Genomic DNA, 12,601 nt, shown 5'->3' with positions numbered 1-12,601 from the left:
TTCTACAGCTTACAATACAGACTTGCTATATGATCTTTTATGTCTAGAGAGCTTAACCTTTCTTTATCTGATCTGAGTTCTATTTATACATTGAACTAAGATCGTGGCTTGCATCACCACTAATGATGGTTGTGAATGTCGTGGAGGTCATGGAGATCCTGCATGGGTCCACTATCCTGCATGAGATCCTGCATGAGTCCACTATCTCTGTGCTTGATCCACTATCCTGCATGTGATCCTGCATGAGTTGACTATCTTCCAGTTCGGTCGAATACTGAGACCGAACTTCTGAACTATTGCCGAGCAGCTTTTGCCGATCTGAGAGTAGAGCTTGATTGGTCGGCTTTTACCGAGCTGTAGGCTGGGGCCGAACTCTTTGGTAATGCCGAACTGATACTCTTCCTTGGGCTTTGGGTGATGGGCCGTCACTGCTATTGGGCTTGTTTAGTACGTACTCCATCAATACTCATACTATATTTACTAGATGAAATGACATTAATTTCCAAATCCAATTCCATTTTGTATAACATTAAAGTAATTCCGTTCTTTAAAATTAAATTGTATAAAGATCATACTATAAAATTTATCCGTAAAATAAATAAAATAAAATTAAATGTGCTTAAAGATTTACGCATATGTAATTCCGTTAACCTTTATTTATTACAAATTCCTCACACGTAACGGATGATAACGACGCCGTTTACGTCAGAAATAAACAAAAGCGACTGTTTCTCCTTTCTTTTTCCCTTCGTCGCGTCTCGCCTCTCTGCCGCGCCATTTGTAGATATTTTCACGAAGAAGAGAGAGAGAGAGGGAAACTCCAAATCTAGACGTACGCATATGCATATATATAGACATATAGAGGCGCACGCAAACGTGTATGTGTAGAGAGAGGGGGAGATGAAGGCGGTTTTGTTTTGGTTTTTGTGTAGCTCTGCAATTAACTGAAAGAACATGAATTGGAGCAAGCTGGTATAGATTTTCCTTCTCATTTCCGGATTTCTCTCACTTTTGGTTCTGCATCCGAAGAATTCTGGTGGAAAATTGAGGTGGAAAGCCAAAATTAATGCTAGAATTGTTGCCATATATGTCTCCGCAAAACCCCCAATTTTTTTTCTAAACCCCCTCCCTCTCTCTCTGTGGTGTGATGTGACGGCAGCAAAATGAGAATTTGCTTGGAGTTTTAAGCTGAAAGGAGTGAAAAAGATTGATTGAGAGAGTTGGAGAGCTGAGAATTCTTCGAATTGAGCGAGTTGTCTTTTTCTTTTTGAGTAATTGGCATCGAGAATGGGAAAGCTGAGCTCGGATATCGACGTTTCGGCTCCTCCTCCGGCTGATCCGGCGTTGATCAGTGATGAGTGTTTGTCTGCGGCGGAGCAGGTGCTGAATTGCGTTCACCCCACACTCGACTCGGAGGAGAAGAGGAGAGACGTCGTTGAGTTCGTTCAGCAGCTCGTCAAGACTCGTTTGAATTGCGAGGTAATCGATTTTGGTCTTTTTCGATTATTTTTTTAAAATTCTTTTTCAAAATTAAGTTTTTGAAAACCTGCATGTCCTTCAAGCCTGAAGTTTTTTTTTATAAATTTTTTTAATTGTTATTGATTCAATTATGTGGATCTGTGTGATGAATAGTCCTATGTGCTGACCATGAATCTCTTTGACCAGCACAAGTCCATATAATTCTATTTAATTTATTTTGTGAAGTATGATGAGATTGGAGTCTTCATGACTAAGAAATGGTCTTGTAATTAGCAGAATTTAGGTCAAACAGCTTGATTTTTTTGAAAGTGGTGGAGTAAGAAGACTGGGAATATATATAAATCAATGGTAAATGATATAGTAGCTGACTAGTTCGTGTTGGTATCAGGTTGTTCTGTATGGGTCAGTGCCACTGAAGACGTACCTACCGGATGGTGATATTGATCTGACCATCCTAAAGGGTCCGAATGCGGAGGAGTCTTTGCCCCATGACATTCTCACTCTTTTAGAGGCTGAAGAGCAGAATGAAGATGTTGAGTACCGAGTAAAGGACACTCAATTTATTGATGCTGAGGTAGTACCTTTCTTCTTGGATCGTGCCTAGTTTAACGTATTGTAACACTTTAATCCTCTGCTGTACGGCTGCACCATATCGAATTAAGCAAAACCAACTGGAATGTGTATTTTATTATGCACATTGCGTTCTTGGTTTTTGCTTTGTGTTAAAGACAACAGCTTTCACTTGTGGAAAAACGTTTTTTTTTTCTTTTTTGGGGGGCTCTGGACTGATTAGTATCTTGCTTCCGATGGCAGGTCAAACTTGTTAAATGCTTTGTGCAGAACATTGTGGTCGATGTAACCTTTAATCAGCTAGGTGGACTTTCGACACTCTGTTTTATTGAGCAGGTAACTGTAAAGACTTCATTTTTTCATGAGTTGGTTACCAGTTGTGTTTGGATATGTGATTTTAGTGCTTTGCTGTAATTCCTTTTTAACTATATAGTAGTATATCCTAACATGGAACATCTTATTTACCAAAATGATCATCCACGAGTATGTATTCTGTATCCGTAATGTGCTGGAAATTTCGAAGTCCCATACCCACTTCAGAATGATTAATTGCTTGAAACATTTTTTTGAACTTGTTTGTGGATCAGGTGGATCGTCTCATTGGGAGAAATCATGTCTTTAAACGCAGTATTATCCTGGTTAAGGCTTGGTGCTATTACGAGAGTCGTATACTTGGGGCACACCATGGGTTAATTTCGACATATGCTTTGGAAATTCTTGTCTTGTACATATTCCATTTCTTCCATTCATCGTTAAGCAGTCCTTTATCGGTGAGTACCTGTCACTTACGACTCTTGGAAAGGGATGGATTATTGTTAGTTCCTTAATTTGTGTACTTTCTCAATAGGTTCTCTATAGATTTCTCGACTACTACAGTCAGTTCGATTGGGATAATTATTGCATCAGTTTGAGAGGTCCAGTTCATAGATCATCCCTACCTGAAATAGTGGGTGAGTAATCAAGCCTCTTCAATAATACAGTGGTTATTGGCAGTCGACACAGTGATACATTTTTTTACTTGATTGTAATACCCTTATTGCTGCTTAGTATTTCTTTTCTTGATTTCACGCAGTGAAGATGCCTGAACACCGGTGCAAACGTCTGTTGCTTACTGAAGAATTCTTGAACAGATCCATGGAACTGTTTTCAGTTCCTTCTAGGGGACTTGATGCAAACCTGAAAACATTTCAGCCAAAACATCTGAATATTATCGACCCACTGAAGGAAAACAATAATCTCGGGCGCAGCGTACACAGAGGTCTAAAGCTTATTGCTGATATTTGTCAAGCTAATGGAAAATATAATTTGTAATTAACCTATTAGCAGTGTAAATTGTGACATTTTTAGGCAATTTATGTTGTTTTTACTGTCTGCTAGGCAATTTCTACCGCATAAGGAGCGCATTGAAGTATGGTGCTCACAAGCTCGGTCAGATTCTTGCACGCCCAAGATGTGAAGTTGGGGATGAAATCCGTAAGTTTTTCTCTAATACCCGCGCAAGGCATGAGCATCAACATAGAAGTGGCCATGGAACTCTGGCACTAGAATTTAGCGATGAAGAGTCGTTGACTGCATCTTTATCATCCCCGATTGAACTGTTATCTGACGCCGACGACATGCTTGCAAAGTCCTCCATCAGTGATTTTGAGGACGAAAGTATCTCTGCTGAACATACATCTGTTTTAGAGCCTAGAGGTGGGCTAGATAGACACTCGAGGAAGGAAGTTTCTTCTGGTATGACATCTGAAGATTGCGATTCAAGGAACAGCAGGCCAGATTATGCATTAAGCCACAGTAATGACGGATCTTTGCCCGAGAATCATTTCCACAAACTGCACTATCTCGCCTCAAGATCATCTGCAGAAAGTAGAATCTCGGAGGGGTTTGGCTTCAATCCTTGGTTGAAGAACAGAGAAGAACACGTTCAAATGGATAATACGTTTCAATGGTGTATGGACAACCACGAAGCTGCCTGCAGCTGCATTACTGGTTCTAATTCGACTTCAAAGGCAAGCGTTATTGAAACTCCATCTCTTGATTTTAGAGAACTAGACTCTGCAAGTGTGGGAGGCGAATCAGAAGCTTTCAATCCACTAGCTGATCTAACTGGAGACTACGACAGCAACATCAGGAGCTTGCTTCGCGCCCAGCTCTGCCATGGGTTTACGTTATCTGCAGCATCTGCCAAAAATCCTTCATCACCATCACCCGCTTCAGATATTCAGGAAAGGCCATGGGAAATTGTTCGTAAATCAATAATGCTCGAGGAGGAGGAGTTCCCCAAAATAGATTTACACTTCATGCCCACAGACCACTTTATGTATGCTAACTTTGAAGGGACAGACAAATCTCGAGGACTTGGCACCTACTTCCCCTATATGGTAGAGCATCGCTCTATATTTTTTTTTCGTATCGTTCGCCATTATCTGTATTCTTAAAGCTCCCTATCTGCAGAGTACTTACTACATGGAGAGGCCTTCCCACTGGAGGGGAAGGAGTAATTTCCCAGGTATACAAAACCACCACAAATACGGCCTTAGCAACGGCTCAAAACCTTCTGTCAACTCACATTTTTCCATAAACGGTAACCATGACGTTCTGCCCACACCAAGAGGACAGTCGGGAGAAAGAAAGAGATCAGATGTGAATTGCCAATCTCCCCGTGCAGCCGGAGGCGGGAAACCGATCAACGGGCGTATAACCACATCATGCACAATCGAGTTTGGCTCCGTTGGGAACCTTGCAGAACAGGTCATATCAAGCTGCGCCTCAACGGAACCAGATGGAGGAAGGTACCAAAGCATCTTCTACTCCCTGGTTTCTTGAAAGTGTCAACCATCTATGTAGTTTAAAAACGCGGTTGTGCACTTCAGGGTTGCAGGGCGGGCGATCCACCTGAAGAATGAAGACGAGTTCCCTCCACTGTCTCTGTAAACTGAAGGTCGTCGTTCAACTTGTACAGTAGAGGCGATGGAGGCGATGTGGATTCAGACACTAACAAAAACGGCTTGACTTTTAGGCAGCCATAACCGCTTGTATCTCAGGTCCTGTTACGATACTTACGGGACGTGATACTGTGGTAGAGCGTTCGGGTTCAGTTGTTTGAACCTAGCTCAGTCGAGCCATCGTTTCCGATGAACTAAGCCCAGGTTTGGTGGTGAACAATCATTCATACACCAACTCCTAATTTCTTGTTGACTGGAAATTTGGTGTTCGAATCTATCTATCTATTTATCAAAGAGGCAGTTTTCAGTCACCAATCTCGAGACGGGGAAAATTATCCCCTCTGGTCTCGGCTCATTAGAATTACCATTGGCGGACAAGGAACGTCCAACAACTTCACGGGGTTCGTCCTCCACCATCGACCACAACCGTGTTAGGATCTAAGCTTGACGGGTTAATCAGAGCAACGTTCATGTATTTTGAACCAATTAACCCTATTCCGATAAAAAACTAAGGTCATGATCATAATAAGTTCTTGCACATGAACACGAACACAAACGCACACGTAGTATTTCATCAGATGTAGCATCGAGACGACGGGTCGAGGGGGCCAACGCCCTACGCCTATGTGTTGTAGTAGCATTTTTCCTAATATTTTTTGAAGGGTGATGAACCATAAGATTCTTGTCATCTCAGTGTATAATATAGAAAACCCGTACTTTCCACATTCATTCACCAAAAAAAGATGATAGAAAATTTGGGATTTGATGCTAATAACTGATAGCTCTCCACTTCTTTTTGTCTATTTTGATGGTGAACCACTAGATTTTTCTTCACTAATGCGTAACATGTAATTATAAGCACTTGCAATTTCTTAATGAAAATACATATGTGGAAGTTTATGTCAAATTTTCAGTAATAATTCTACACAATCATGTCAAATGTATATAAAAGTGAAACAACCATCACTGTATTAGCATGACATGTCCAAATTAATATGTAAAAATGAAAACAGCCATGCGAAATATGATGAATATATGTCGTTGAAATTTTAGGAAAATAAATAATGGAAAGAGGTAGACAACCTTTATTGATGCATGAACAACTAAATCATTGTACTTTATTTTGGGGGAAAAAGTGGCTTTACTTTAGCCCTACCTTATCCTCAAGTATTTTAGTGTGTTCACTGTGTGAAAATTTATTGTCGAAGACGACATACACTTCAAGGGAAATAAAAATTAAATACTTTAAACATAAACAAAATATAAAAGGGAACAACAAAAGTACTAAAATAACTGTAATATTCAGATCTGTCAGATAGAATCTATGTAATTTCTGATAAATGCAGTCTGAAAAAAACATAAATGTTCTATAACTCAAATTGTGTCCTTCATCAATTTTCATTTTATTTTTTTGTATAAATTAGCTCACAATTTTTGTACATATTTATTTTCTGGAAAACTTAAATTTCTCTTTTTCTGGTAATGGAAGTTGGCAAAATTCAAAAGAAATTACAAACTAACTATAAGAAACTCATGTAACACCTTTAGCATGTAGGTGGTGATTCCAGGACATACACTCCCTTTTCGAATTATATGCATAGTGCGACAATAAATTTGCTGAAAAATTTTCTTCTCGATGCACATGTCGCACTAAAATCTTTTCAATCTCTAGCAATAGGCGGCTAAATTTTCCCATTACCGAACAACAACTAACATTCACCTCAAAAGCCCCATAACCATATCAATTACTACTTTCTACCTCCAACAATTTTATGCCAAGTGCTTTCAGAGTTTCTAAACCATGAAAAAGACATCAAATTTCTTTTCATTTTTTTGGATTAGTTTTCCATCAAGCAAAACTCCGAAAAAAGGGATTATTCTTTATGCTTCACCTTATCTACTAATTGTCATTATGTACATAAAAAGAAAATTAATTAGCCTAATCAATAACATAATTTGTCAATATTGCCTAAACATATGAACAAAAAAAACGAGAAGGGTAGTATTGTTAACTCTTTACAAAATCCAAGCCCCTTGGCCTAGCGGTAAAGGGTGCTGGATACCGCGTCCATCCTGGAGGTCTCGAGTTCGAACGCGTCCATCCTGGAGGTCTCGAGTTCGAACCCTAGGTGGCGTAATTTGTCTTTCCTCCTTGTTATAGGAGTTGATTTGTAATTTCCTCCTTCATATATATGATATAAATATATGAAGTTAATTTTTTTTTAAAAAAAAAAAAAAAAAAAAACTCTTTACAAAAACAGCTTATTACACTTAATTTGTTACAAACATTTAAATTATTACATAACTCAAGCAAAATATACAAATAATCTATTTTTTTTCTTTCTACAAATGAAGCTGAGCCCAGATTTGCTCAAACGCTTTGATGATCATATCATGATAATTATTTGAATTCAGTGAGAGATAGCAAGCAAGAAGCTCTTCCAAATCTTTAGACTCTCTTAAATTATTCTCAACAATCATTTCCATCATCGATTCCCTGAAATCCTTCTCTGGATCGAAAGAAGCTTTAACAATGGCGAAGCTCTCGGAGAAGAACGCCCCTTTCTTCCCCTCCTCCTCCCCGTTTCTCCGTCGCCGCCCTCCCGGCTTCCTCCGGCCGAGTCTCCGGCCGTTTCCCCGGATTTTGACCCCGCCGGAGAACGACTTCCGGCCGCCCACGCTCCTCCCCGGAGATTTCACCGACGCGCCGTTGAACGCGGCCGGCTTAGTCCGGATGGGCGGGAGGCCCTGCTCTGATATCATGTTGAATTCCGCCATGCTGTTGTCGTCAGTGGGTACGGTGGCATCGTATGACACGTCATCGACGTCAATGATGATGTCACATCCACACGAGCCTTCTTCGCACTCGAATCCTGACAAGGAGGACTCTAAGAAGTCCATCCTGACAGGGGAGGTGGGGCCGACCTGAATGTTCCCTGCATGGTTATTAAGCCAGGCAGGGATTTCGGCCTCAGAAGGGGCGATTTTTCTTGGAGATGGCGTGTAGACCGTCCTCCGCTTCGCTCGTCTCTTCGCGGACTTCCTCGGAGGCTCGTGCGGGAAGCGACTGTCGCTGAATTTGGGATTCATCGGCGAAAGACACAATTTGGTGTCCATTCTAACGTACCCCGAGTCCGAGGTGCTGTAGAAGGATTTCCTCGGATTCGGGGCTGAAGATTGCATGTTTTTCTTGATGGAGTGAGAGGGGTTGTGACTTCTAATTTTGCTCATGTCTCTTAACTTGTAGAACCAAGCATTTGGCATCATGTCGGATAGCTTGAATCTATGATTCCCCATCGATCAAGATTGTGAATTTTGGCTAAATATGATGAGACTTAGGAGAATGTATGGTTTTTGGAGAAATTTAATTTGAGATTGTGTGAGAATTGAGGTATAGAGGGAATGATGTGTGAGATATGATGCTAAATACTAGAAAATGATGTGTGTTTGATAATTTTGAGTGTGGCCCATAAAGGGAACATTGGCATGCATATAAAGCAAGTGGGCCACTAATATTTCAATTAATTTTTGCTTTCTTCGTTTGCATGGTGTGGGTTGGGTTTTGGGTCTATGTTAATTCACACTCACTATTTCGGCTAGAATTTTATTTTTCAGTTGTCACGTTATTATTTTATTTTATAGCAACGACGCAAAACAATCTTGTTTTCAGCCTCAAATTCAAACGTCATTTGCTTTGCGATTGCGATATTTATAAAATAAATATAAAAAATTTACAGTTTGAAAATTACTTAACTAAATTGTGGATCCGCATTATATAAATCAACAAATCACAAATTTTCCTATATTCAAAATTATAAAATAGATTATATTGTTATGAGGTGGAATAGATTGTTTTACATTTTTATTACAATTACCAAAAGTGTTATACTTTATCATTAATTTGACATTTTCTTCTAATAATGTTATGGAGTAAGTATACAAATTCGTGCACAACTTTTCTAACAAATTTTTAATTATACAACGAGTCTCACATTCCGCCATCGAAAAGACTTAACGTGACACATTCCGAAAATTGTTAGTAGACAATTCATCAATAGTTTCGTAGCTTGACATTACTTGGGGAAAAGAAAGTCAAACATTATGATAAATATGGTATTTTTCTGTCAAATATAAATTTGTTGGTTTCGTGTAAAGTCATAATAAATTTACATAAAATATTTGTAACACTATCAAAATAGGACATGTCTGGTTTAGCCTATTGATAGAAATAGAGGAGCTGTCAAATAAATAAATAAAAACTACTACTAGGATATAAAGCTCATATTCATGATTTATGTTAATTTAACTTCAAAAAATAAATTATGAAATATTATAAAGGCGAAATTATATGTAATTATATGGCATCTTTTGTAATCTTAGACACATTTTAAACTTTAATTGAACATGTTGTATAATTACACTACCATCTTATACTACAAGCTTCATAATCTGATATTTATTTAATATACTCCACAAACAAGCTTCAAAAATACATTATACTAGAAAAAGTATGAAAACCAAAATCTAATTTAATTCCACATTGAAAAGTTTATTATGGAGTTTTTTGTGTGATTCTGCCTAATAAATAAAATCATATGCTCATGTGTTATGATTGGCAAGTAATAATGTAGTATGATTTTATCTCAAAAAGAAATTTCTAAGAAAAATAAGGAGTATGAAAAGTAGAAGCCCATATGTCTAAGAAAAGAGCTGTATTTTGTTATACAAATGATGGATGCTTACACGATTTGAGCTGTATAAAGTTGATTGGTCATTCCCACGCTTGCAATCTCATAATTAAATAAAAAATTTGGATTCTTTATAAGAGAATAATATTTAATGTTTTATTATATGATTGCATATCGTTTATGTAATGATGATAATTTGCATTATGTATATTTGACTATAGTGAAACATTTCATATGTTAATATGAGGGAAAGTGTTTTACTAGCAGTTAAGTTAAGTTTCATTGTCGATTTAAAAAATGATGAAATATAAATTGGGATATTTAGTTTAATTGAATTGAATTATTTGATTACTATAGGTAATTATGATTGTGGTTTTACCAAATTAATTTTGTATATTATCTCCCTACATTAGAGGCATCAATGTAATTATGAGAAATTTAACTAGGAGTATTATGTAAATTTGATTAGTATGCAAGTATGTGTAGATGTTTTTTTCTTCCCTATTAAAAAAAGACTAAATAAAGAATTAAATATTCTCTTTCTTGATTTCGACAGCACATTATGATACAGCTATAATTATATATTGGAATAATATATTACTATGATTTGTCTCATTATTTCACTATATAACTATTTGTCAAATGTGTAATGATGGTTGTTCAAATCACCATCACTATCCAACTTATATGCAGAAAAAAAATTATTAACGTGACAAAATAATAAATCAAACATGTCATTCCATCTAAATAAGGTTTTATTCTGTGAAATAAAATCCAAATAAATGATACATTCTCTCACAACCCTAGTTACACTTTGCCTAATAGAAATTGCTCACCATAAGAGCAGGCATAACGGTGAACAGGACAACGTCCGTCCGTGCCAGCGGCACGGAGACGCTGTCCGCCGCTGCACTCGCGTCGCTGGTACGGCGCTGCTTGATGCATCCAGCACGTCCGTGCCAGCGAGCAGGCGACGTGGCAGCGTGTGATTGGCCAACGGCATATCCGTTGGAAAATCATTTTTTTGAAAAAAAATCGAAAATAATACCAAAAAATAATAAAAAAATATTTTCCCAGTCCCAAAATATGGCCGTTTTTTGCCCGTTTTTCTGTATTTTTTATTTTTTATATTTTCCCCCAAAATCATCTATAAATACACACATTCATCATCAATTTTTCACATCAAATCATCTCTCATTCATATTTTTCATACAACTTAATCTACACATTCATCTCTCACTTAAAACCTCAATTGGATTTCACCCATCTCATTTCAGAAGCGGAGCGCGAAGAACAAGAATATTACGAACAACATCGTGCCGCTTATGAATCATTTCAACTCGCCGCTACATCCACCGTGACCGGGAGGGAGCCCACGAAAGGCTCGTTGCCGACTATTTTGCCGACCCGCCTCGGTTTCCGGAAGATTACTTTAGGCGCCGTTTTCGCATGTCAAAGCGCTTGTTTATGCGTATTGTCAACACATTGTCCGCCCGTGTTGAATTCTTCCAAACAGGTCCAGATGCTGTCGGTCGGCAAAGTATCTCGGCGTTGTAGAAGTGTACATGTGCCATCCGACAACTCGCTACTGGGCAAACGGCCCACCTCTTCGACGAGTATTTGCATGTCGGTGAGTCCACTGGAATCCTTTGTCTTAAAAATTTTTGCGAGGGTGTTCGTACAGCTTTCGGTGATGAATTCCTTTGGGCACCCACTACTGATGATTGACAACGGTTGCTTCGTCTTCACGAATCAGTCCATGGCTTTCCCAGAATGCTTGGCAGCATTGACTGCATGCATTGGAGGTGGAAGAATTGCTCGCCTGCTTGGAGGGGGCAACACTTAAGCGGCCACAAAGGCGGCGGCCCAACACTTATCCTCGAAGCGGTCGCCGACTACCGCCTATGGATTTGACATGCATATTTCGGCGTTGCCGGATCCAACAACGACTTGAACGTGCTCTATTCTTCACCCCTCTTCAATGATGTGTTGAATGGTGTAGCACCGGCGATCGACTTCACCGTCAACGGAAATGTATACCACATGGGTTACTATCTCGCCGATGCTATCTATCCAAGGTGGTCGACTTTCGTGAAGACGCTCAGCAACCTGCAAGACCCGAGACGAGTTCTTTTTGTGCAGCGTCAAGAGTCCGCGCGGAAAGACGTCGAAAGAGCCTTTAGGGTCTTTCAAGCCCGATTCAACATTGTGAAGGCCCCGGCTCGGCTGTGGTACGTGAATAATATCGCCGACATCATGTACACTTGTATTATCTTACACAACATGATTATAGCCGACGAAGGACCGAGGGCGGCTAGCTTCTACGACGAGGATGAAGCCGGAAGCTCAAGCGTGAGGTCTCCCCCACGCCGAGGTGTGCATACGACGGTGGGTGAGAGGATCGAAACAATGCACACAATGCGGGATACCCGAACCCACGTTGAGCTACAAGAAGACCTAATCAAACACATGTGGGCGAAATTCGGGAACGAGTAGTTAGTTTTTTTAATTTTATGAATTTAATTATGTAATTTTAATTTTTAGGAGTTTAATTATGAAAATTTTAATTTTTAGGATTTTAATTATGTAATTTTTAATTTTTTTTTTATGTATTTTGTAATATTATTCCGGGTATGTGTAATGTATTTTAATTTTGTGGAAATGTTTTTATTTAAATTGAATAATGGAACGGTGGGACCCTTGTGCTCGTTCTTGCGGAAGAGCACAACTGTGGGTGTTGTGCTCTTGCCTAAGAGCAGGCAGAAAAAGTGGGGCCGGGTCCACAACTGTGCTCGTTGGCAAGAGCACGGCTGTGGGTGCTCTAATGCACCTCAAGTAGCGACTACGACTTTCCCCGGTCACTAAGAAAACACGACAAGTATAGCGACGGCGAATTTCCCTCGTCACTGCAATTGCAAA

The 12,601-nt window shown here is 39.1% G+C and overlaps 2 protein-coding genes across 2 annotated transcripts; one reads left to right on the top strand and one right to left on the bottom strand.

Moving 5' to 3' along the window:
- The first annotated feature begins 736 nt into the window (after window positions 1-736).
- On the top strand, window positions 737-5,671 carry LOC121787662. Its single transcript, XM_042186466.1, has 9 exons — window positions 737-1,479; window positions 1,868-2,053; window positions 2,293-2,385; window positions 2,637-2,819; window positions 2,897-2,999; window positions 3,122-3,307; window positions 3,427-4,430; window positions 4,504-4,841; window positions 4,923-5,671. The coding sequence occupies exons 1-9, from the start codon at window positions 1,288-1,290 to the stop codon at window positions 4,981-4,983; spliced, it is 2,346 nt and encodes a 781-aa protein (XP_042042400.1). The 5' UTR covers window positions 737-1,287; the 3' UTR covers window positions 4,984-5,671.
- Window positions 5,672-7,242: 1,571 nt separating this feature from the next.
- On the bottom strand, window positions 7,243-8,434 carry LOC121786175 (transcription repressor OFP1-like). The gene has a single exon (XM_042184738.1). The coding sequence runs from the start codon at window positions 8,289-8,291 to the stop codon at window positions 7,338-7,340; it is 954 nt and encodes a 317-aa protein (XP_042040672.1). The 5' UTR covers window positions 8,292-8,434; the 3' UTR covers window positions 7,243-7,337.
- Between the last annotated feature and the right edge of the window lie 4,167 nt (window positions 8,435-12,601).

The sequence above is a fragment of the Salvia splendens genome, chromosome 22 (genome assembly GCF_004379255.2).
Source record: "Salvia splendens isolate huo1 chromosome 22, SspV2, whole genome shotgun sequence".
Classification (NCBI taxonomy): Eukaryota; Viridiplantae; Streptophyta; class Magnoliopsida; order Lamiales; family Lamiaceae; genus Salvia; species Salvia splendens.
This window is presented reverse-complemented; position numbering and strand designations above follow the sequence as displayed.

What these genes read in the sequence shown, in the direction of transcription:
- LOC121787662 (XM_042186466.1), top strand. Translation starts at nt 1,288, where the DNA reads ATGGGAAAGCTGAGCTCGGATATCGACGTTTCGGCTCCTCCTCCGGCT. An exon ending in ATCCCTACCTGAAATAGTGG is followed by an intron (nt 3,000 to 3,121) that starts GTGAGTAATCAA and finishes GATTTCACGCAG; the next exon opens with TGAAGATGCCTGAACACCGG. An exon ending in CGGGCGCAGCGTACACAGAG is followed by an intron (nt 3,308 to 3,426) that starts GTCTAAAGCTTA and finishes ACTGTCTGCTAG; the next exon opens with GCAATTTCTACCGCATAAGG.
- LOC121786175 (XM_042184738.1), bottom strand. Translation starts at nt 8,291, where the DNA reads ATGGGGAATCATAGATTCAAGCTATCCGACATGATGCCAAATGCTTGG.